General features: G+C 38.1%; 1 protein-coding gene across 10 annotated transcripts; it reads left to right on the top strand.

Annotated features, from left to right (window-relative positions):
• The first annotated feature begins 1,827 nt into the window (after positions 1–1,827).
• On the top strand, positions 1,828–21,828 carry LOC103718086 (FCS-Like Zinc finger 8-like). Of its 10 annotated transcripts, none has more exons than XR_005507079.1 (5): positions 1,828–2,762; positions 2,998–3,912; positions 4,785–4,887; positions 21,359–21,538; positions 21,695–21,828. XR_005507079.1 is itself a non-coding variant. In XM_039116322.1 (4 exons), exons 2-3 carry the CDS (start codon positions 3,008–3,010, stop codon positions 4,882–4,884), a joined length of 1,005 nt encoding a protein of 334 aa, XP_038972250.1. In that variant the 5' UTR covers positions 1,828–2,762; positions 2,998–3,007; the 3' UTR covers positions 4,885–4,887; positions 18,310–18,328. The 10 variants fall into 10 exon arrangements, 6 of the variants coding, with proteins under 6 accessions (XP_038972250.1, XP_038972251.1, XP_026664647.2 ...); XR_005507080.1 differs by having other exon boundaries at positions 21,224–21,538; XR_003387697.2 differs by having other exon boundaries at positions 21,203–21,538.
• The last annotated feature ends 554 nt before the right edge of the window (positions 21,829–22,382 follow it).

Raw genomic sequence — 22,382 nt, 5'->3', positions numbered from 1 at the left:
TAACCTGTTTAACCTGTCCAACCCGATCTGTTTAAATCCGTTTAATCTGTTTAGACTTGTTTAACCTGTTTAACCTGTTTAGACATGTTTAACTTGCCCAATAGTTAAACGGGTTAAACGGGTCAGACATCTAAAACTCGTATCCGACCCAATTAATAAATAGGTTAAATGGGTCGACCTGTTTACGACTCGAACCTGTTTAGGCCAAACCCAAATCTGTTTATGGCGGATCGAACACGAGTCGGATTAGCGGGTCGGGTCATATTTTGCCACCCCTAACTCCAGCATAGAACCACTCAATTCCTGCCGAGCAGACCTCAGAGCCGAGCAGATCAGACCTCGGTCCCGCTAAGAGTCGAGCTGACTTCGACCAGAGGCCAAGCCGACCTCAGCCTCCGTCGAAGGTCGAGCCGACCTCACCCGCAGCCGCACCTGCGCGCGTTTACGCCCGCACATATGGCCGAACATCCCAGCCTAGCCAGCCCCTTTCCACGAACCATTGCTTGCTAGCCGCGCCATGACATGCCAACCAAGGACCATGCCTTGTTGCCCCAGTCATGTTTGCTGTCAAGAGCCATACCCTGCCACACTTGCCAAGAGCTATACCGTGCCACACCAGCCAACACTATGCCGTGGATAAGGACTACTCAAGCCGTGTGCCTCAAGCGAGCCCTAGCGTTGGTCACACGTCACCTGGCCAATACCATCTTCTTCTATGATGAGAATGGATCATACCTCAGCCATCTGAGCATCCCTGTGAGGATTATAAATAAGCAATATCAAAAACACTCAGAGACTTTTTTTCTAAAAAATACTGGATCAACACTAACTTAGCCATCGGAGGGTTTTTGTCGAAATCTTTAGTCAAAGCTTTGTGCAAATATCTTGGAGCGCAGAAGATGACCCTGCCGTGGTCACCTTAAGGCCAAATTTCAACCCCAACAGATAGTATTTAATAACTTTTCAAGAATTTTGTGAGGTGATGGTGACAACAAATCGAGTTAGTGAAATTACCAGAGATTAAATATGAATAAACTGAGTTTGAGTGGGATCTCATAGAATTTTATCTTTTATAAGAAAAAGAAAATTCCATGGTTTCAAGCTCTACACATTTAGCCAATGAATGACTGAGTCGAGCCGTTCTCCACTTCTTGTTTCTTTTTTTATACTCTTTAGCCCGTGTCAGCTCGTACGAGGGGTCCACCATTCCACTCCCCGTTAAAATGAAGGAAACGCATGCAGAGCCCGTACTGCCCGGGATATAAATCTTAACGTGTCGTCACCTCGCCTGCACGCCCCTACCGATACGATATTTACCCAAATCCCCCACTCACTACACCAACTTGCCACCCGAGTCCCGGACGCAATCAGCGGCTTGTCACATATGAAGGTAATCGCACCGCGAGTGATCGGATCTCCACCCAGGGAAAGCAGAAAAAGACCTGCGGAGAGCGAGATAAAGAGCCAAAGGGGAAGAAAATTGGAAGAAAGATACGTGCACCATAGTGACAACCCTTGCAACAAATAATCTACAAAACAATTGTTTTGAGGAACAAAAATATGTTACCCGGTGGTGGTCCCCACCTGACATGGCGAGCGTTTGAGAAAGGTGAGATTATTTGTTGAAAGGGTGGTTACTATAGGATTGGTTATACCAGATGGGCCCAGTGGAAAGCACAGGAGAGGTCTTTTCTGTGGGAAAAAAAACTGCCGCTCGTATCGAAGAGGTAGCGGTTTTGGAAGAAACGACAAAACGAAACCAACTCTCTCTCTCTGCCCTCAGCACGCCGGTTTGCTCTTTAAATTGGCTCTGCTTCGAGGCTGGATCAACCCTCCGGCCGTGGGCGTCCCGTAGGAGATTAAGCAGGGCTGGCGGCTCACGATACGGATCATGGAGTTAGAATTAAACTATGAGACGAGGAAGGGAGGGGAGTTGATGAGTTTCTAGTAGTTGAGTCGGGTGAAGGGGGGGGGGGGGAAGGAGGTGGAAAGGTGCGATTTTTATGGTTTTTTTGTAAGTTGAGGGTGGATGAAGAGGTGAAAGGAAGTGGAAAGGTGCGATTTTTATATGTTTTTGAAGTCAAGTTTGGATATTCGGGGTTTAGGTACCGATATTTTGGGTTTTCGTTGCGTTTCCTTTAGATTTTAGCGTGGTTTTGTTGGGTCAGTGATAGGTTGTAGAGAGTGAGGGGGTTTCCACAGAGCGAAACAAAGGAGAAGCGCGAAGGATTTTGTTTGCTCTTTTATTTTGCTTCATGGGTTGTTGTGAAAGATGATCCTCAATATTGGTGTTAACAAACTGTTTCGAAAGAATCTGTCTTGCTTGGTGACTTTTATTATTTTCTGGGAAGGGTTGGTTTTTGTTTAGTTTTGTTTTCTGGTGCGGTAGATTGAAATAGTCATGTTCCTTGGTGATTTTATATTTGATTTCTGGCTTTGTTTTAAGAGTTTGTAGCAGTTGGATATTCTTTTTGAAGTTTACAAGTTTCTTGCTGGACCGGGATTGCAGGTGGATTAGAGTAGATTTTGTTGGTCTTGTAGTTACCGTTTTGCTTCTGTTCTTCTGGTATAGGAGCTTAAAAAATCCAGTTGTCTCTGTTCTCAAGCTCTGTAGGATAGGGTCTGAGGAGTTCTTATCAAAGAAACCCATAAAGGGGGAAACAGAAGAAAGAATAAAAAGGAGACCCTTGGGTCTTTTCCGTTTTTCTGGATATGGTTGCTTACCTTTGATGATCACTGAGGAGGATTCCCCAGCAGCCCAGGTGATCTCATGTTTTTGATAGTGCTAGACAATATCATGAGCTCTTATAATTTTAATGCTAATTGAGTTGCTATGTTTTTTTTGTTTGTTTGTTTGTTTCCATTCAGCTTTTGGAGTTGGAAAAAGTTATAAAAAACAATAAAAAGCAGAAGATCTGACTCTTTTATTTTCTTCTACCTCTTGGTGCAATTAGTCTTTATATGAAGTATTAAATCTTTTTTCTCTTGCCATTGCAGTTCTTTTTCGATGCTTCTGAGATCAAAGCTGCAAGACATTACACTGAGGCGGAGGTCTAGAGCATTTAGCAACAACCAAGGCCTCATGTCTGATGACACTTGCCTTCCATCTCCCACTGCCAACAATAGAAGGCCCACATTTTCCTCTCTCTTTCCCTCTCCAAGGCTCTTCTCAGGCTTTTCTCCGAAGGGTCTCTCAGACTGTGAGGCTGCCATGAGCCCAACCTCCATACTAGAAACCAAACCCTTTTCTGCCATTGGGAACCCCTTCTTCACTGATAGGATCCAAAGAAGGCCTATCAAAAATGCCGTTGCTACTACCACTGCTGATGAGGATAGACATCACCCCTGGGACAGTGGAGACTCAAAAGGCATTGGACTTGGCCTTGTTGATGCTCTCAACAATGAGAAAATTGATAAGCAGACCTCCAAGCCAGAGAGTAGGATGGTGATGTTTGGCTCGCAGCTTAAAATTCAGATTCCCCTTGTCCGATCCAGCTCCATGTCTCCTTCCGGTTCGATTGAGTCTCCTCACTCCTCAATCGAATTCGGTGTCAAGACTAAGAATTCTCAGTTGGCTTTATACTCGCCTGCCCGGAGATCTCCAATGGGATCGACCAACATGGAAGCTGATGTGCTAACTTCTTCTCCTCGCCTTTTTACGGGGTGCCTCTCCCCGAGTGAGATGGAGCTCTCAGAGGACTATACTTGTGTGATTTCTCGTGGTCCGAATCCGAGGACCACTCACATCTTTGACAATTGCATAGTGGGGAGCTGTGGTGTTGGATTCCTTGCTTTGAGGAAGGAGAACAGGTCCTTGGCTGATCATTCGAGCTATACTTCAGATAATTTCTTGAGCTACTGCTATGCTTGCAGGAAGAATCTGGGGCAGGGGAAAGACATTTTCATGTATAGGTTAGTTTGCTGATTTTAACATAATCTGGTGATTCTGGTCTATGAAAACTAGTTATAGTGCTTGCAACTTGGTACCTTGTCTATGAAAACTTTTCCATGGAGTTCCTGTTATAAGGTAGCCTTACTATGCAGTTATAAGATCATCAGGACATGGATTCAACTTATCGCTTATAATGAAAAAAAATCTGCTCTTACTCCAGTATAATTCTGAATCTATAGCTTATTTTTGATTGGCCGTATGTGCTGTTAGTAGGTATGTCCATATCAATTATTGGTTAATGCAGAATTTTAATCTTTTCTTGCTTGTGGTATCCATGAATGAAGAAGTTTATTTACTTGTTTATTTATGTTTTGGCTATGTAGAAGTTGTGTTTCGAGCTCCCACTTACGAACCTGTCATTGCTCTTGAGGTTTGCATTTCTTTTGATGATTACTGGGTCCAAAATTTTTGGGAAGGCATTGCTGATAACCCTTGATCAGAGCTTTTTCTTTCTCTGCTTGTGCCTCAGGTTGGGGTTGTTTTGAAAGTGACCTTTTTTTTATTCTGGTGTTCTTCTGCCTGAGCTTTAAATCCATGGATGTTGTAATTTGCATGGCTGACTGTTATCTTTACTATATGACATTCCTCCTTTGTTGTGTTCTCAACATAATTTTCTATCTGGGTTAACATATTTCCACTAGGTTCCATGTTCACATACATCTCACTTCTACCTCTTTAGTAAAGTTTGGGGATACTGCTTTGAAGCGGACACCTGATAATTCTCTGCTCTCTTTAGTTGGTCCCTCTGTTTACTAGTATTTCCTTCTTCCAATCTGGGAAGAGATTGTGGTACTTAGCATGAGAACTCAGGTGTGTTCTTGTTTTCTTTCAGAGGTGAAAAAGCATTCTGCAGCCGTGAGTGCCGTTACCAGGAGATGCTATTTGATGAAGAGATGGAGAAGTGTTCATCGGACCTCTTAGATTCGCTCTAGAAGGTAACTTTTTTTGGCATGCTGTCTTCCTTTTAATGGCTGAAAGAGATCCTTAAGCAGCCTCAGATGAGTGTTCTCCTTGTTTCTTATTGTAAATTTGTTAGGGTTATGAGGTTTTAAATAGTACAAAAAATTATCTTGTTATATATTTTTTGCGGCCGTTTCTTTCCTCTCTTTAGTAGTTTCTTTTCTTTTTCCAATGGAGGAGGCTGGTGTTGAGTAATCTTAGAGATGATTTACTGGTTGCTGCTGGGTTTTCCAGAGTTTTTGGCTGAGTAACGTATGAATTCCGGATTTATGTTTTTCATTAAGGATTCTATGTTGGGCAAGGTCATGTTATCCCCTGACCTTGACTGCTTTCCATGCGATAGTATTAGAACCCACTACCATCACATTTTCTTATCATCTGTCTCAGTTGGCATCTCATGTTAGTAAGAAGTTGGTAGCAGAATGAGTTTAACGGTGTCCATGGAGTAGGATGGAAATGATGCACTACACCCATCTTCATCCTAAATATGTCCAATATGTGAAATAGCATGCATTGTTTATTCTGTACTAAATAATAAATTATGTTATCATCAGTGGCTTTGTCCCATTAGATTGTCTTATTACAACAGGCAAATTAGGAGAACGTCTTTCTGTACATCTCCTTATAGCATGGAGTTGGTTTTCATTCAATTAAACACTTAATCTGATAGTTTGTCGAGGCATTAAATTAAGCATATTTGGTATCATACAGACTAAGTACAATTTATGCATGCGGTGTATGTTTAGTTACAGACTAGATGACATAACATTCAGATGTTTGAATGGGTAAGATGCATCTTTATGTAGGCACTCATTATTAAGCTAATGTATGCAAGTGCATCATAACCAAGATAATGGGCAATTTTTTCTTCTTTTTTTCCTTAGAGTTTAAAATAGAAGCAGTGAGAGACCTGGAATAGAGAATAAGCTCTGTTTCATCCTTTCTTTTGGATGAATGGAACTGAGTTTGACTAATGTGGTGCAGAAAACTCATGTAAAACATCTGTTGCTCTTCAAGTCTACTTGAGTTCTAATAAATAGGTTTAGGAAATTTCACACTATATGTGAAATAAATTAGATGTTGTTGAGTATGTCTTAAGTTTACAAGTTCTAGAAGATCGAGTTTGCATCAGTTCTCAAAGGTCAACTTAGGATACGAGTTCAAGTCTACATCGACTTAGGACACCAGTAATATATTAGCCTAACTTGACTATTGTAGGAAGACCAATTTGAGTCTAAATTGGTTTACTCTATTATATATATCCCTTGTGACCCCAAAGGAAGAGTGCAATTGAGTTTCTTAGAGATCAGTTATATTAGGGGCTAGAGTTTGTGAGGTAATCTTGTCCTCCGTAATTTTTTTTTTTTTTTAGTGAAGCTTTTACATTGTCTCTAGCTGTGGACGTAGGTCAATAGACCAAGCCACATAAATATTGTGTGCTCTTATTCTTCTCTTGTTCTTTTCTCTTTTTCCTTCTTGTTCCTATCGTAACAGATACTAAACATGCTCTTTGTTCAATATCAAATGGTTTGTGCAGGCAATACAGTGACCATCTATTTTATAAACTAATCTAGTACATTATGTGCGGTTTAGTATCTGTCTGCATCATAGAATCAATGAGCTAATCATCCAAATTGAAGTAGTAGTTTACCATGAGCCAGGAAAATTAACATTCATGGTAATCCAGTTCATTCAACTACATGAGATGCCATCTATCTTTCCTTTTCCCTTTCTCTCCTTTCTCATCCAAAAAGGGGCTGGATCCCAACATGACATGCAAACAACGCCTCCTTTCCCCCACAATGGGCAACTCAAGCTCGCTAGATAGAATACTGAGCTATGTAAATCCAAAAATTGACTATAAATCTGACCCAGCTTTTAACCTACTTGATAGTCGGGTTGGACTAGGATCCGTCTGGGGCCTGGATTTTATAATATTTTTGGATCCAAGCCCAGTCGATATCCCAAAAAATTTCAGACGGCTGGGGCAGGGATGTGTGGCTTGGCTCGGCCTGATTCCAGCCCTAATTGATAGTAACCTTCTAAGTAAGCCTGCAGGAGTTGGGAAGTTTGAGAGATTAAAGGGTATCTGCTCTTCACAATTTGAGGACTATACCCCTTTATTTTGTGAGCTGTTGATATCTTCATTACTTACCATTATTAATGCCTTTCAGGCTTGAAGGTTAACTTGGCTATAAGTGCTTGGTTTTCCAGCTTTAGTTCCTTTTGGAGAAGATAAGTAAAATCCAGAGTGCTTGACGGTTCTATTCAATCGCAAGGTGTTGAATGTTATGCATATGGAGCTCTCTTTGACTTGATAGTTTTGTGATCGGCAGCAGCCGGTAGTTAACAAGGAAACTAGATTGTATGGTTGGAAGTGTCGAATTTTATCATCTGGTGGAAGGCTAGTTTCAGTATTATCGTACCTCTCATTTTGTTATATGTTTGTTTTCTTAAACACCTTGTTTACTTGCTAGATAGCCAAGATGAGCTTTTATCTGGAAGGGAAAAGAATGTGGTGGCTGGCAGTTTTTGTTTATAAAACAGGGAATGACTTGTAAATTAATAGGTTAAGGTGGCTGTGTGGTTACTGATCTAGGAGATTTCATTTTGGTTTTATTTCTGAGGAAGATATTTCCAGAAAGAGAAGAAGGAAGAGCACCATTTGAGATCTTAATGATAAAGGAGAAATCATTATTTGGATGTTTTGATCACCTAAAACTTCATTGTATGAACTAAACCACCTGAAAACTCTAAAAGGTGCTACTTGAAATCTCTAAAAAGATTTCTTCAAGAACACAGTACTCATTTATGACTTTACTTGTGCATGGATGTGAATAATACTCTATTAAATACTTAGGGTATGTTTGGTTGTTTAGAAAACAGTGGAAAAAGAAAAGGAAATGGAAAAGATTTTCCAAGGAAAAAGGAACATTATAGACTTATAGTCATCTTGGAAAATTTATTTCCAACAGGAGAATTTTAGTCAATTTGGTAAAATTTATTTCTGTTTTTTTTTTCCAGTTTTCCAATCATTGAAACAGCTACAAAATACAAATTTTTCTGAAACTTTAAGCTTCCAGAAGTGTTAAATTTTTAGCTTATGATTCAGCATGCACTATCTTTTGATCAACTCAAAAGACCACTATGGCTAGGGGTTTTGGTTGCAGGAAAGTGGTCAAATGGAAGGTGATCGCTTTCTGGAAAGTGACTTTTAAAAAGTGACTTTTAGTAAAAATATAGTTTTATTGTTTGGTTTGTGTGGAAGTAACTGTTGAAAATGTTCGATTTTGAAACTTTGAGTTTTTGATTGTAGAAATAAAAGTGAAGCTGAAAGTGGCTTCTAATCACTTATGCTGTTTTGTTGAAACTTTTGAGTGCTGGGACAGAGTCACCCTTAAAGCGAGGGGTGAGATTAGCCCCACTGGATTCTAGTCATTTTTTCACCCTTTTTAATTTTTTAATTTTATAAATATTATATTTTTTAAAACATTGATTTTTCTTACTATTGACATCATAATTTCTATTAGTCATTTTTAATTATGAAATTCTCTCTCTCTCTCTCTCTCTCTCTCTCTCTCTCTTGTGTAAATTATTAATGTCTGAAGTACGTAGTAAATTACAAGTGAGCTATGAAAATCTTTTTAATACAGAACGACCAAGGTGAACTCCAAAATTTGAATGTTTCCCTGGAGATGGAAATTGTTTTATTTTTAATGATTTTCTCAATGTTTGAGATTTTCCAAGTTGATAGCTATTGTAAAAAATAAAAAATGAGAACATGAGAGCCCATCATCTTGGAAAACAAATTATAAATATTATTGAAGATAAGCTAATATATATAGGGTGGGGGGGCTTGCAACCTGTGGCTCCCAAGACCCCAGATTGAGTACGATAAATTTCACAACTTCCTCAATCATACCCCAAAATCTCATGTTTTTGTTATGTAGTGCAATAAAATTTGTAATCACATATAGTGTAGAAAGCTCTTTGCGTCGCATGAATGCCACTGTATAAATATCTAAAGCATAAACCAGTGTCATTGATCACATTTGTAGTCCTGAAAACGAGTAACAAACGAGACTGTTAAACACCTGACATGCTGCATCCAACCTTATAGGTTGGTAGTTAACATGGCAAGGATGGGGAGACAAACTCCCCTTCATGGTTGCTTGATAGAAGCACCGCATATATAGCCATAGCATCTATGCCAGGTATAACAATGTATATAAGAACTTATGAACAAATGATACAAACAATTCAATCGGTACGAGCAACAAAGTAATAATAAGCAGCAGTATACAATCCACCTGAGAGTACACTCATTGATTGAAAACCATCATTGTACCACCAAAAACCAATTTAAAAATTGGAGCAATGAAATATAACATGAAACTATAAAGGCATTTGATATGAATTGTGGGACTGGAAATGATCATTAGCTCAGAGTGTGAGGACTTTCATATCATTAGCAGCTATGGAAAAAGAATTATATGGTAATGTGAGTCATAAATAATAACATGCTAAGATTCAGAATCACAATAATACAGTATTCAAGTTTGAGAGATATACCTGCGGAAGACATATTGAATACGTTCCTCAATCACCTGGAATAATAGCGGCTGGATCTTTCCTTCCTTGCTCCTCATAAAAGATAGCTGTCAATGGGGCAAGCTATCAACCATATGGAGAGGAGAGGGGGATCTAGCCTTTATATAAGAAATATAAGGGAGTTTTTCCATCAAAGGCTCCAAAATCCTAATTGGGTTTCCTGGCCTACATACCAAAATTACCACAATAAATAGGACTCAATCCTATACATCCAAGGTGCACAAAACCCATAAACAAAATGATCACACATTATATTGGGTTTAATCATAGTACCATTCTGAGCTATACGTCTAATCCGTTTTATAAAACAAAAATACGCAATCAGTGTAAGCCCATATTTTGAAATTATTCTAACATTTTTCTACTTGGGCGAATACGGATTGTCATATTAATTTAAAAAAACTTTGTTTAGAAAACGACTCTCGGGTTAGACTACAAAAGTGGCCACACATATAGCTCAAATGATAATCACCTTGGATACATGATCCGATCCAACAAGAACATCAACATTGAACATGGAAGTCGTTACACCATTTAATCGATGTAAGACCACTCCATAGCTACAAATGCTAACATCCTTATCGACATGGATTTCTATTCTCTAACCAATGTGGTAGTATGTAGTATGAATTTAGCACCAAAATTTGATCAAAAGTGTGCTAATTCATATTGGTCGTCATAAATGCTTCAAAAGAAGCCACATGTCTCAAAAGAGACTTACATCATGTCTTTATGCATTATATCTCGAGATCAAATATAATTATAATTTTTGTGCACAAAAAACAGAATTATAAATAGGGAGATAAATATTTTTATTATTGGAAGAGGCTGTACCCAAAGCATATGGGTTGCCTACGTACCTCGTAAAGAGGATCAAGCCAAAACGTAGTTCTTTTACATAAATAACTTCCACTAACCCAAAATATCAAAAGTTTCCACAATGCCCATATTGGCAATGTGTCTTAAAGACTTTCGGTGCGAGTCTTTTAGTCAATGGGTCTGCAATCATTACCTCTGTATTTATATGCTCTATTTTTGTCTGCCCTTCTTTAACTTTATCTCTGACTATCAAGTACTTCATGTCTATATGCTTAGAGCCACCAGAACTCTTGTTATTTTTTGAAAAGAACACCGCTGCACTATTATCACAGTAGATGGTAATTGGTCTCGAGATGGAATCAACAACTTTCAGTCTAGAAATAAAATTCCTTAAGCAAATGGCTTGGACCGTAGCTCCATAACATCCCACAAATTCAGCCTGCATAGTAGAAGAAGCCACTAGAGTTTGCTTAACGCTTTTCCAAGAAATAGCACCACCAGCGATCATAAAAACATAACCTGAAGTTGACTTCAGAACATCTTGACATCCTGCAAAATCAAAATCTGAGTAGCCTACCACCTCAAGATGATCTATACGCTGAAAGGTAAGCATATAACCTTTAGTCTTTTTCAAATATCTCATAACTTTCTTAGCTGCTTTCCAATGCTCTTGTCCTGCATTCGATTGAAATCTACTAAGGACGCTTACTGCATAGGTTATGTCAGGTCTAGTGCAAACTTGAGCATACATCAAGCTCCCTACAACACTTGCATAGGGTATGTTCTTCAAAGATTCTCTTTCAAGTTCATTTCTTGGACACTGGGCTTTGCTAAACTTATCCCCTTTTACCATAGGTACATCACCGGGTGCACAGTTTTGCATATTGAACCTTTCTAGGATGCGTCGTATGTATGTCTTCTGTGAAAGTCCCAATAAGCCACGATCTCTATCACGCTGTATCTCAATTCCAAGTACAAAGAAAGCTTCTCCAAGATCTTTCATTTCAAAATTAGCAGATAACATTTTTTCTGTCTCATGAAGTAACGCTAGGTCACTGCTGGCAAGTAAAATATCATTCACATGCAAAACAAGAAAAATGAATTTTCTCCCACTGATCTTGAGATAAATGCATTGGTCCAATTCAACAAAAAACAAGAGAAGCACAACTTCATCAAATTTCAAATACCATTGTTGGGATTTGTTCAACTTACACACTAAATTTTTCTTTCCCTCTATGACAAAATCTTTAGGTTGCCTCATGTAAACTTCTTCACTTTGATATCCATTTAAAAACGCTGTCTTAACATCCATTTGATGAAGCTCCAAATTATAGTGTGCTATAAGTGCCATGATAATTCTAAAGGAATCTTTGGACGAAACCGGTGAAAAAATCTCATTATAGTCAATGTCCTCTCGCTAAGCGAATCCTTTAGCAACCAGTCTAGCCTTTTGTCGTTCAACATCTCCTTTTGAGTCTAACTTGGATTTGTAGACTCATTTGCAACCTATGGCCTTAACATATGGTGGAAGTTCAACAAGTTTCCAAACTCTATTTTTCTTCATAGAAGGCATTTCATCTTCCATGGTATTCAATCATTTATCCGAGTCAAGTTTTGTTAATGCTTCATTAAAAGAAATAGGATCAATATTACGCCCAATACTAAAAACACTTTTTAGTAAGTAGATAATATAGTCATTAGGCAATGCAGATCTTCTTTTCCTTTGTAATCTCATAACATGTAGTTCAGAAAATGACTCAACTATAGTTGGAGGAGGAATGTGATGCTCTTCTTGATGCCCAGGTTCCTCATTAATTGTTGCAATCGGCTGAGAAATAACTCTTTTTTGTACAACGAAAATTAGAACCACAACTTGATCCGGTACAGCAAAAGTTTTCTTTAACACAGAACTCTCACTATTACCAACATCATTTTCTAAAAATTTCGCCGTAATGAACTCAACAATTCTGGTGCCACGATTAGGACAATAGAACTTATAGCTTTTTGATCTATCTGGATACCCAATGAAAAAACCAGGTGTGGATTTGGGGTCTAATTTCTTTTCAGAAGGATTATAAATCCTAACCTTAGCTAGGCAGACCCAAACTCCAAAATAGGCTAAACTGGGTTTACGACCTGTCCACAATTCAAAAGGAGTTTTCTTAACAGCTTTACTAGGAACCCTTTTCAGAATGTACATGATAGATTTCAATATTTCACCCCATAAGAATTCTGGCAAATTTGTTCTACTCATCATACTCCTAATCATATCCTTCAGAGTCCGATTACGCCTTTCAGAAAACTATTTTGCTCAGGTGTTCCTGGTATTGTGTATTGAGGAACTATCCCACATTTTTATAAAAATCTAGCAAAATCACCCATGTTTTGACCGGACTCGTCATACTTACCATAGTATTCACTACAACGGTTAGATTTCACAATTTTAATACTCTTCCCACATTGCTTTTCTATTTCCATTTTAAATATGTTGAATTTCTCAAGAACGAGAGATTTATCACTAATCAAGTAAACATAACCATAATGCAAGAAAACATCAATGAAGGTTATGAAGTACTTGTTCCCACATGTAGTAGAAGGTAACGGTCCACTAATATCGGTGTGAATTAGATCCAGAAGACCATCGCTTCTAGTGGACCGCTTCCTTGTAGTTTTAGTCGGCTTTTTCCTTGTGCAATCTATGCAAGTGTCAAAGTCCGAAAAATTCAGAGAGGGTAGAATCTCAGCTTTCATCAATCTCTCCATTCGCTTCCTTGAAATGTGCCCTAAATGCTTATGCCACAATATAGAGGAACTTCTTACCAACCAATATGGGAAGCCAGCAAAATGGCATTGTATAATATAAGCAATTAAGTTTTTTTTTTTGTTTCTAATGATTAGATGCTAGGGTTGTTACCACTATTAGTTCTTGTAATTATTAGGGTTGGGCGGTCTCCCTTTGATTACCAAGACTAATCAAATTCCCTCGGGAAGTTGGTGACTGCAGAGGTTTCATTGCAACAACCACACCCTTCTATGCTAAAATCCCAAAGCAAAAGGGTATTCAGATGATTACAAAAAGAACCCTTTTACCATGTAGTAGTAGTAATCATATCAATCTTAATTCTCTCTTTGTGAGCACTCTAAAGTTCTAGTTGACCCAATGCCAGGGACAACCGGTTAAGGCCCATGCTTGAGGAAATAGGACGCCAGTGTGCGGTATCCGGTATTCAATGTTCAACGTATGTCACCTACTCAATCTATCCACCAGCAAGCCTTAACGAGTAGCAAAGGGATGGGTGCCGTTCTTCCTCATCTAGCATTCTGCATGGGAATTTTTCTTCTTGCCTTCAGTATTTTCTTAATGTTGCCAGAGCTTCCAACATGCACTACAAGGCATTTTAAGTTTGATGCATGTGATGTAGCTAGTTTCAATTGGAGATCGGTGAGCTATAGTTATGCTAAGCTAATAGAGCATAATTCAGTATCTTATCTCATGACGATTTGGTTTCATAGGTTAGGATGGTGCTATTTCTATATCTCGTTTCCATCTCACATAATTATTTTCAGTCAAGGTTTCAATAGCAGGCAATTGGCTTGAAAGGGAAGAGGCATTCAAAACTGCGGAAACAACATATTTTATTTAATATCATCCAAATATGATGCATGCAATCAATGGATGATAACATATTTATCTAATCAACTTGGGCTATTAATTAGATAGTCCGTAATCAACTTGAAAAACATATAAGTAAACATATAAGTCTAATTACGATAAGAGCCTCGGTGCATCATTGTAGAGTCGCTTTTGGGCTAACAACACAACACGCTATAAGGTACTCTTAAGACATATCATGAAGCTAATTAACAAAATCACATCAGCTTTCGAAATACCATCACTTTTGGGCAGAATGATGATTCTAGGCTAATGCAATCCCATTAATCACTTCATATCATTTTTCCAAATCATCATATACAATAACACCTTTGGGCAAGATATTACATTCAATGATTTGGCAAAATGCAATGCTACCCTTTTTTTTGTTGTTGTTGAGAAAATCAGATAAATATCAGTGAGTGTGCCACTTTGGTGACTACCACCCACTTCAATTTCAAAATATTCTCTTAATGGGAAAATAAGGATAGTCTTTATGCCCAACAAATTTCAATCACAAAAATAATGATTTATGTGACAAAAACATAATCATCAAACATGCTTCAAACATAATCAAAAATACATGTGATTGATTAAAAAAGATGTTAATTACAAAAGGCATATATGGCAGCAACAAATGTCCAAAATTTAACAATTTATTAATTTAACACCTCAATAATTAATATGCATGAGGGCCTTGATTCAGATTATTCAATATTTAAATAACAATTAAATGGGTTGCTAACTCTTAGCCCCATGCCCAAAACCCATTATGGTGTTATATATAAGAGCCTAACTTGCAACCATGGACCAATTTGGATTGGGCTTCACAAAACGCAAGCCCAATCTAAAGAAAACCTAAACAAATTTTCTCCCTATCTTCTTCCTCCAGCTGCGCCGCCTCCCCTGTTTTTTTTTTTTTTTGTTTGTTTGGGAAGTAGCCCGTGGCTGCTACCCATTGCTGCCCCATGGTGGCAGCCCGTGGCTGCCACCCATGGCCGCCACCCACGCTAGCCACTGCGAGTGGCCAACGACGCTCCCAGGGCCGCCACGACGCCCCACGGCCGGCCGTGGGGTGGCTCGGGACACACCCCGGCCCGCAGCGGCGGCGTCCGCCTGCTGTGGCGCCATGGAGCGGCCGTCCGCTCGCGGTGGTGGCGGGCGAGCCGCCTCGGCCTCCTTCCGCCGGCCGTCGCACGACACAGAGGCGTCGGCCAGCGGAGAGGAAGGCCCTTCTTTTTTTTTGAAGCAACCTGTGGCTGCCTTCCATGGCAGCCACTATGCCGGCCACCACCCGTGGCCGGTGACCCCCATCTCCAGGTCGCCGCGACGCCACGAGGCGCGTGGCCGGCCCGTGGAGTCGCCGAGCTCGGCCGTGGGGTGGCCGGGCTCGTGGGGTCGGGCGTTCTCCCGTGGCAGAAAGATGGGAGCCACCTCGGCTTCCTTCTTCCACCTCGCACGACGCAGAGGCGCCGGCTAGCGGCGACGGAAGCCCTCCTTTTTTTAAAAAAAAAGCAACCTTCTGCAGAAGGAAAAACACAGAGGAGTTTTTTTTTTAATAATCCGAAAATCATACACAATCATATTTCATGCAAATCTAAAATAAAATCAAATCAGATATTTGATTATCAATGGAAGATGCAGAAGATCCATTCACCAACGCATAAAATTAATCCATAAATCCAGATGAAATCATAATTGTGTATGATGGAAGATGCAGAAGATCTATTCACCAATGCATAAAATTAATCCATAAATCCAGATGAAATCATAATTGTGTATGAAGGATTCTAATCCTAGCATGGAGGCTCTGATACCATTTGTAACAACCCAAGATCTCACCCAAAATGACTAACCGAAAGGTATTATTTGGGTTCCTTTATTCTGTATAAGTACCCAAGATCTATCCAGCGAATAACCGATGTGGGATTAAACACACCCCCGCACGGGTCCTCACATACTCTCCCTGTTCAAGCCCTAACGTCCTCGTCAGGCTAAGGGTTCATATCTATTCAAATCTAATCACAAACACCACGATTGGCCCATGGTCAACCTCAATGGATCCGTGCTGCAGTGTCCCCTAGTCCACATAGGTTATGGGCCGGGTCCACTTTGATACAAATTGTGAGTCATAAATAATAACATGCTAAGATTCAGAATCACAATAATACAGTATTCAAGTTTGAGAGATATACCTGCGGAAGACATATTGAATACGTTCTTCAATCACCTGAAATAATAGCGGCTGAATCTTCCCTTCCTTGCTCCTCACAAAAGATAGCCATCAATGGGGCAAGCTATCAACCATATGGAGAGGAGAGGAGTACCTAGCCTTTATATAGGAAATACAAGGGAGCCTTCCCATTAAAGGCTCCAAAACCCTAATTGAGTTTCTTAGCCTACATACCAAAATTACCACAATAAATAGGACTCAATTCTATACATTCAAGGTGCACAAAGCCCATAAACAAAATGATCACATATCATATTGGGCTTAACTATAGTACCATTCTGAGCTATACGTCTAACCCGTTTTATAAAACAAAAATACGCAATCAGTGTAAGCTCATATTTTGAAATTATTCTAACAGGTAATTCCTCCAAGTGGCTTCCTCTCGATGCCTCTCTAATCTTCTACCACCTCACATAGAAAAAGGTGGTTGCAAAGGTTGCCACCTAAATGGCCATCTAATTTGCAGCCACCACATTTGCTACGAACTCTAACAGCATTGTAAGGATGAGCCATTGCACATAAAAACATCCATAAAAATCTTTCATAGGTCAGTTGATCTATTTAAATTCATAGAAAACCATCCATATAAATTCTACAAGAGCCATCCTTATGAAGTCCTAATAAAACATTCAAAGATCCATAAAATTCTGGGCATTAAACCCCTCACAAATTGTGCAAAATTGGGGAAAGGTGTACTTTGGGTCAAAAGCAACTTCGGCTTCACACTTTAACTGGCTATTGCTATCATGGTCGACCTAAGTCCCCTTGGGGAAAGTGACTTTGGTCCACGTCTGCACAACTAGACCCACAATATTTGCTATTCATTTGGGCTTTGATTAATTTTACTGCGCTTGATTGTAAATGCATTCTACCACGCAAAAGAATCATGTTACAAGCTAAAATTTTATGGAATATATGTTTAAAATATAGAAAAGATCTCATTGTATTGTTTAATAGTAAATGCAGAGGAAGGGGGCAAAATGTACAAAGAAATTACAGGCCTAAATGAATATAGGTAGGATGGGGTTCACCATTTCTCTTTCTATTTCGGGCTCCTCGCCATTTTTAACTTTTGCATGACCCATAATAACTCAATATCTCACCCGCAAAGACAAGCTCGAAGGTGTTACTTAGGTTTCTTGGTTTTGTGTACGTATCCAAGATGCATGGATCCTCACATATCCTCTATATATAAATCTTGGTGTCCTCGCTAGATCAAGGAATCAAATCCATTCAAATCAAATTATAAGTACGACAAATCCAATTACAAACACCAGGATCAACTTGTGGTCAACCCAATTAGACCCATGCTGTAATATTCTCTAATTCATATGGGCAATGGACTAGGTCCGCTTTGATACTATTTATAACAACTCAAGATCTTATCCAAAAAGACTACCCAATGAGCAGGTTAAGCAATTAAGTTTAGATTGAGCTCAACCCAAGGTGCACCCGTACTTTCTTTTGATAGTAGAATTATATGCATGGCAAATGCAACTTGTGCCACGTTATTAGTTTATTGGTTGATGATTTGCAAGATGTGCTTGAGTAAGATTTTCTTGGATCATCTGAGAATGTATTTAGCTATCCGAAGTAAGGGCATGATAGCTTCATTAGTGTATTTATAGCTTCCAATTAGCTGATGAATTACTAGCTCGGAGTCTCCAATTATCTTGATGCACCTGCTCTTAGAAAAAAAGACAGTCTAGCGCATGAGGTTCCTCATTATAAGGTATGGAAAGGGTCACATATATATAGCCTTATCTCTGCATGCAGAGAGATTGTTTTTATATGTTTAACGTATGAAACTAAGATCACAACCGAGCAGGGCCTCACCCCAGCTACCCAATGCCCTACCTCAATCTCCTACCTACTTGTTCAGAAAATGCTAACCAAGCATCCCTAACCACCTTCTACCCTATTTATTCTATTTTCTAATGGTTTATTTGCTTATTTTCATATTATTATAGTAAATGTGGTGCTTTTGTTCTGAAATACCACATTTTGTACATACTGTTGTTTATTTTCGTATCTTTTTAAATAATACATATTGACCTATGTTACTTCTATGGTTTATTCTAGAAACTTCCGTCAATATGCCAAAGGATACTATTGTATTTGTATTGGGCAATGGAGAGACCCAGCCTCAAGAGGTATATCCTAGACAGATACACTTTGGAAAGCTTTTTAAACAAGTCAAGTTATTCAGCAGGTGCTATGAATTTTGATCAATTCTAGGTTTCGAGGGTTCGTGCTATGAGGTACTCTTTGATGGAAGATCAGTAGTTGCCCTTTAAAAAATAATCAAGATCTTGCTCAGATGTTCGACCATCAGATATCATGCAGTTGTATGGATCTATATATGCACTTGGTCGTAGTGATATAATATTGCAAGAAGTAGGGGATGACAATTACTCGGGCAAGAGCACCAATACAAGCAATTCAAATTATAATCAGGCAACCAAAGGCATAAAATAATTTTGCGAACACTGCAAGAAGTAGGCGATGACATTAACTCAGGAAAGAGCACCGCCAATACAAGCAATTCAAATTATGGTCAAGCAAACACAAACATAAAATAGTTTTGCAAATAGAATTCCAATAATCAAAATTTTTATTATACAATTTTTCAATGCTTGCTTATTAATATAGGTAGTTTTTCTTTCCATGCCTTGCAAATTATGTTTTCACTACAAATGATGGTATCTCTCTTGGGAAGTTTATTGTATAATATCCTCGATAGTCTCTATATTTGGTACAATTAACTTTTATATATATATTTTGAAAACCGGGTATTAGACGTCCGATAGTTACCTATTTTTGTAAGAGCAATAAAATATATGTATTGCTACATTCTATCAACTTCTCTTCTAAGAGTTTCTGAGATAATAATATCTGTGTTTTCTCATATCAGAAATGCAGTGCATAAGCAAACTATAGACAAAGGTCCAACATTTATTAGATATAATACTCATCACTAATATACAATGAAAATTCAAGCATATATCATTCTTAAAAATTTAGAATTTTGTATTATTTTCTCTAAGGTAATCATTAGTATTTGAACAAATATGTGGAATGGTTTTTTGAGGTCAGGACTGATTGGATTACAATCAAATCGGGCCAATTTTTTCTTGATCAAAATTAGGCCTAGACGATATATTGGTTAAGTTATGTCAAATAAAAAATACAAGAACTAAACTTGATGAGGAATTTAGATTGAGGCCAACTTTTGAACCCAACCCAACCCAACCCAACCCGTAAGTCTCCAAATACTGATCGAGTCAGGTTTAATCAGGTCTAAATTGGGTCAGGACATTGGTCGACTCAACCCATTTGCAACCAGGCTGATGATAGTAAGAATCTTTTGTTGCTAAGAGATTTATTTTTCTTTTCCGAATCTTTGGTTGGTTTATATCGGTGAGATGGATTAGGATTTTTGTTATTCCAATTCGGGGATTTTTGTGTAAGCTGTCAGTGATGGCGTATAAAGTTTGCTTTGTCGAGGGCTTATTATGTTACAATTCTGTTTTTTCCCCCATTTGGAGGTCTAGGGTTTGTGAATGTCTTGAGATTATTGATTATGATGTTTACTTAGCACTTTCTTGGGTTTAAGGATATATAGGAGAGCAATTGGTGATGGCGAGCAAGGTTTATTTGTTTTTCCATCAAAGGCTTTGTGTTGCTATTTTACTTTCTAGCCCTGTTTAGAGGTCCAGGGTTTGTGGCTGTTGAGAGATGATCACTTCTTATATTGTGCTAGGGACAATTTACTTCATCTAGGTTTGGATGGTTTCTCAGGCAAAGGTCAAGTTTGTTTTGTTTTCTTCTTTTCTCTCCATCATGCCATTTTATGAATAATAGTTTTGAATTCATCTGAGTCTCTTCTTCCTTTGATTTTGTTTTTTTCTTTTTCGTGGTGCTTATATTTTTTCTACCATTGGTGATTTCCTACAATTCGAGGATCCTCATGGGACATTTTCGTTGTTCCTCATGAGTTTCTTTTCTTTCTTTTATTGTTGTTCTATGTACTTTGTCCTTGTTATTTTGTTGTTTTTGTATCGAAAGGTTTTGCCCTTATAGTTTTTCTTACATGTTTGAATTGTTTTGAAATTGAAAATTTTTACTGGTCATATCATGGTCAGAAATGTTTTAAGATGGAAAATTGCATGGCAAAGCAAACCAGTCCTTATTTTATGTTTATGTATGGAGCAAGGTGATATTCTAGGTGATGTTGTCTTCTAGTTTGGTGATTTGGTTTTGTCGTCCTTGGTTTCCAATTCTTGCTATGATTTGTTTCATTTCATAGATTTTAATTGTCCAATTTTTTGAGTGGGAAGAGTGGTTCCTTTGTTTTGTTGATTTGTCGTTTCCTATAAATGTTTTATGAGTTTTCAATAAATGGAATTAGCTTTGGGTTTAACTAGGGTGTTTCGAGTTTTGATTGTCTTAGAAAGATTATTTTTTGTGTTATTCCTATTTTTATTAATGTGTCCTATATTTTCTACCTTGGTATAGACTTGTCTTAGATAGATTGCATTTTTTGTGTTTTTGAGGATGTTTTAGGGTTCGTTGAGGTGGGTGTGGTTTAGCTGCTTTTACTAATTCACAAATCTAATTTCAAATAATACAGTTGAAAATTACAGATTGCAAAGTGATCATAGATAATAGTGCATGATAACCTAACTTGCATTGCTATTGAATATTACTGTTGGTTTGTAAGTACGGAACTAATATATTTCTTTTGTTACTCTCTCTCTAATTAGACTTCATTCCTTCCAAGGCAAGAATCTACAACAAGTATGCCTTACAAATTTAAATAGAATGGTGCTAAAAGAAATTACTAATTAACCAATATTCATTTTCTACATGTCTGTCATTATACACTCTCCAATTAGATGTCATGTTGTTTATTTTTGCATCTTTCTAAATAGTAGTCATTAATCTATGTTGCTGATACTGTGGTTTATTTTAGAAACTTCTGCTAATATGCCAGAGATTACTATTGTATTTGTATTGGGCAATGGAGATACCCAATCTCTATAGGTAGATCCTAGAAAGATGCGATTTGGCAAGCTTTTCAATCAGTTCAAGATATTTAGTAGGCGACATGGATTTTGGCCAATTGTAGATTTCGATGGATTGCGCTATGAAGTACTCTTTGATGGAAGAGTAGTATATTTCCCTTTAAAAAATAATCAAGATCTTTCTCGGATGTTTCGACACACCAGAAGTCATGCAAATGTACGGATCTATGCATTTGGTCGTAGTGGTAGAATACCACAAGAGGCAGGAGATCACAATAATTGAGGTAAGAGCACCAATGCAAGCAATTCAAATTATGGTTAAGCAATCATAGTCATAAAAATACTTTTGCAAATAAAATACTAATAACTAAGATTTTAACTATACAATTTTTCCATGCTCCCCTACTAATATAGGTAGTACTTCTTTCCATCTCTTGCAGATTGCATTTTCGACATAGATGATGGTATCTCCATTGGGTAGGCTACTATTGCAGTATCTTATAATTGTTGATAGGCTTACATTTGCAACAGTTAATTACTTCTTTTGTATATACTTATGAAACTAGATATTGGACATTTGATTTTTTTTTTTTTTTTTGTGAACAACAAGAAAATATGTGTGTTGCTATATCCTATCGACTTCTCTTCGAAGGGCTCGTTTGGTTCGCGGAAAAAGAAGGGGGAAAAGGGTGGTCAACGGAAAAGTAATGAGATGCCTCTTGCTTGGTTGGAGTTTTCAAAGGAGAGAGATGAGAGAGTTGTATTCCCATAGGAATATGAATTCCACATTTCATGGAAAAGTCTTTTCTATGAGAAAAATGGAAAAGTTACTTTTTCATGAGGCGGAAATCACTCCATCTTTATTTTTCTCAAAAAGACCCTTCAACATTAAAGAGACATTAAAGACCTAATTTTTATTAAGGGTATAATATGAATTATATATAACTTTTCCAAGCAAGTAGATGGTCAACCAAACATAAGCACGCTGTAAATCTGTAACTTTTTCATGTTTAACTAAACATACCAAAAGTACATTCTCAGGCATTCTCTGCCTAAAAATCTTTTTTTCAGGAATCATATTTCTAGAAAAAAAATTGCTTCCCGCGAACCAAACGAGCCCTAAGAGTT

Source organism: Phoenix dactylifera, unplaced genomic scaffold (genome assembly GCF_009389715.1).
Source record: "Phoenix dactylifera cultivar Barhee BC4 unplaced genomic scaffold, palm_55x_up_171113_PBpolish2nd_filt_p 000085F, whole genome shotgun sequence".
Classification (NCBI taxonomy): Eukaryota; Viridiplantae; Streptophyta; class Magnoliopsida; order Arecales; family Arecaceae; genus Phoenix; species Phoenix dactylifera.
The sequence above is the reverse complement of the archived record's forward strand: the minus strand, read 5'-3'. Positions and strand labels throughout refer to the sequence as shown.

Bases quoted from the DNA above. Each gene is read 5' to 3' on its own strand.
- LOC103718086 (XM_039116322.1), top strand. From the start codon at position 3,008: ATGCTTCTGAGATCAAAGCTGCAAGACATTACACTGAGGCGGAGGTCT. The intron at 3,913-4,784 runs GTTAGTTTGCTG...GTTTTCTTTCAG, and splicing joins AAAGACATTTTCATGTATAG to AGGTGAAAAAGCATTCTGCA.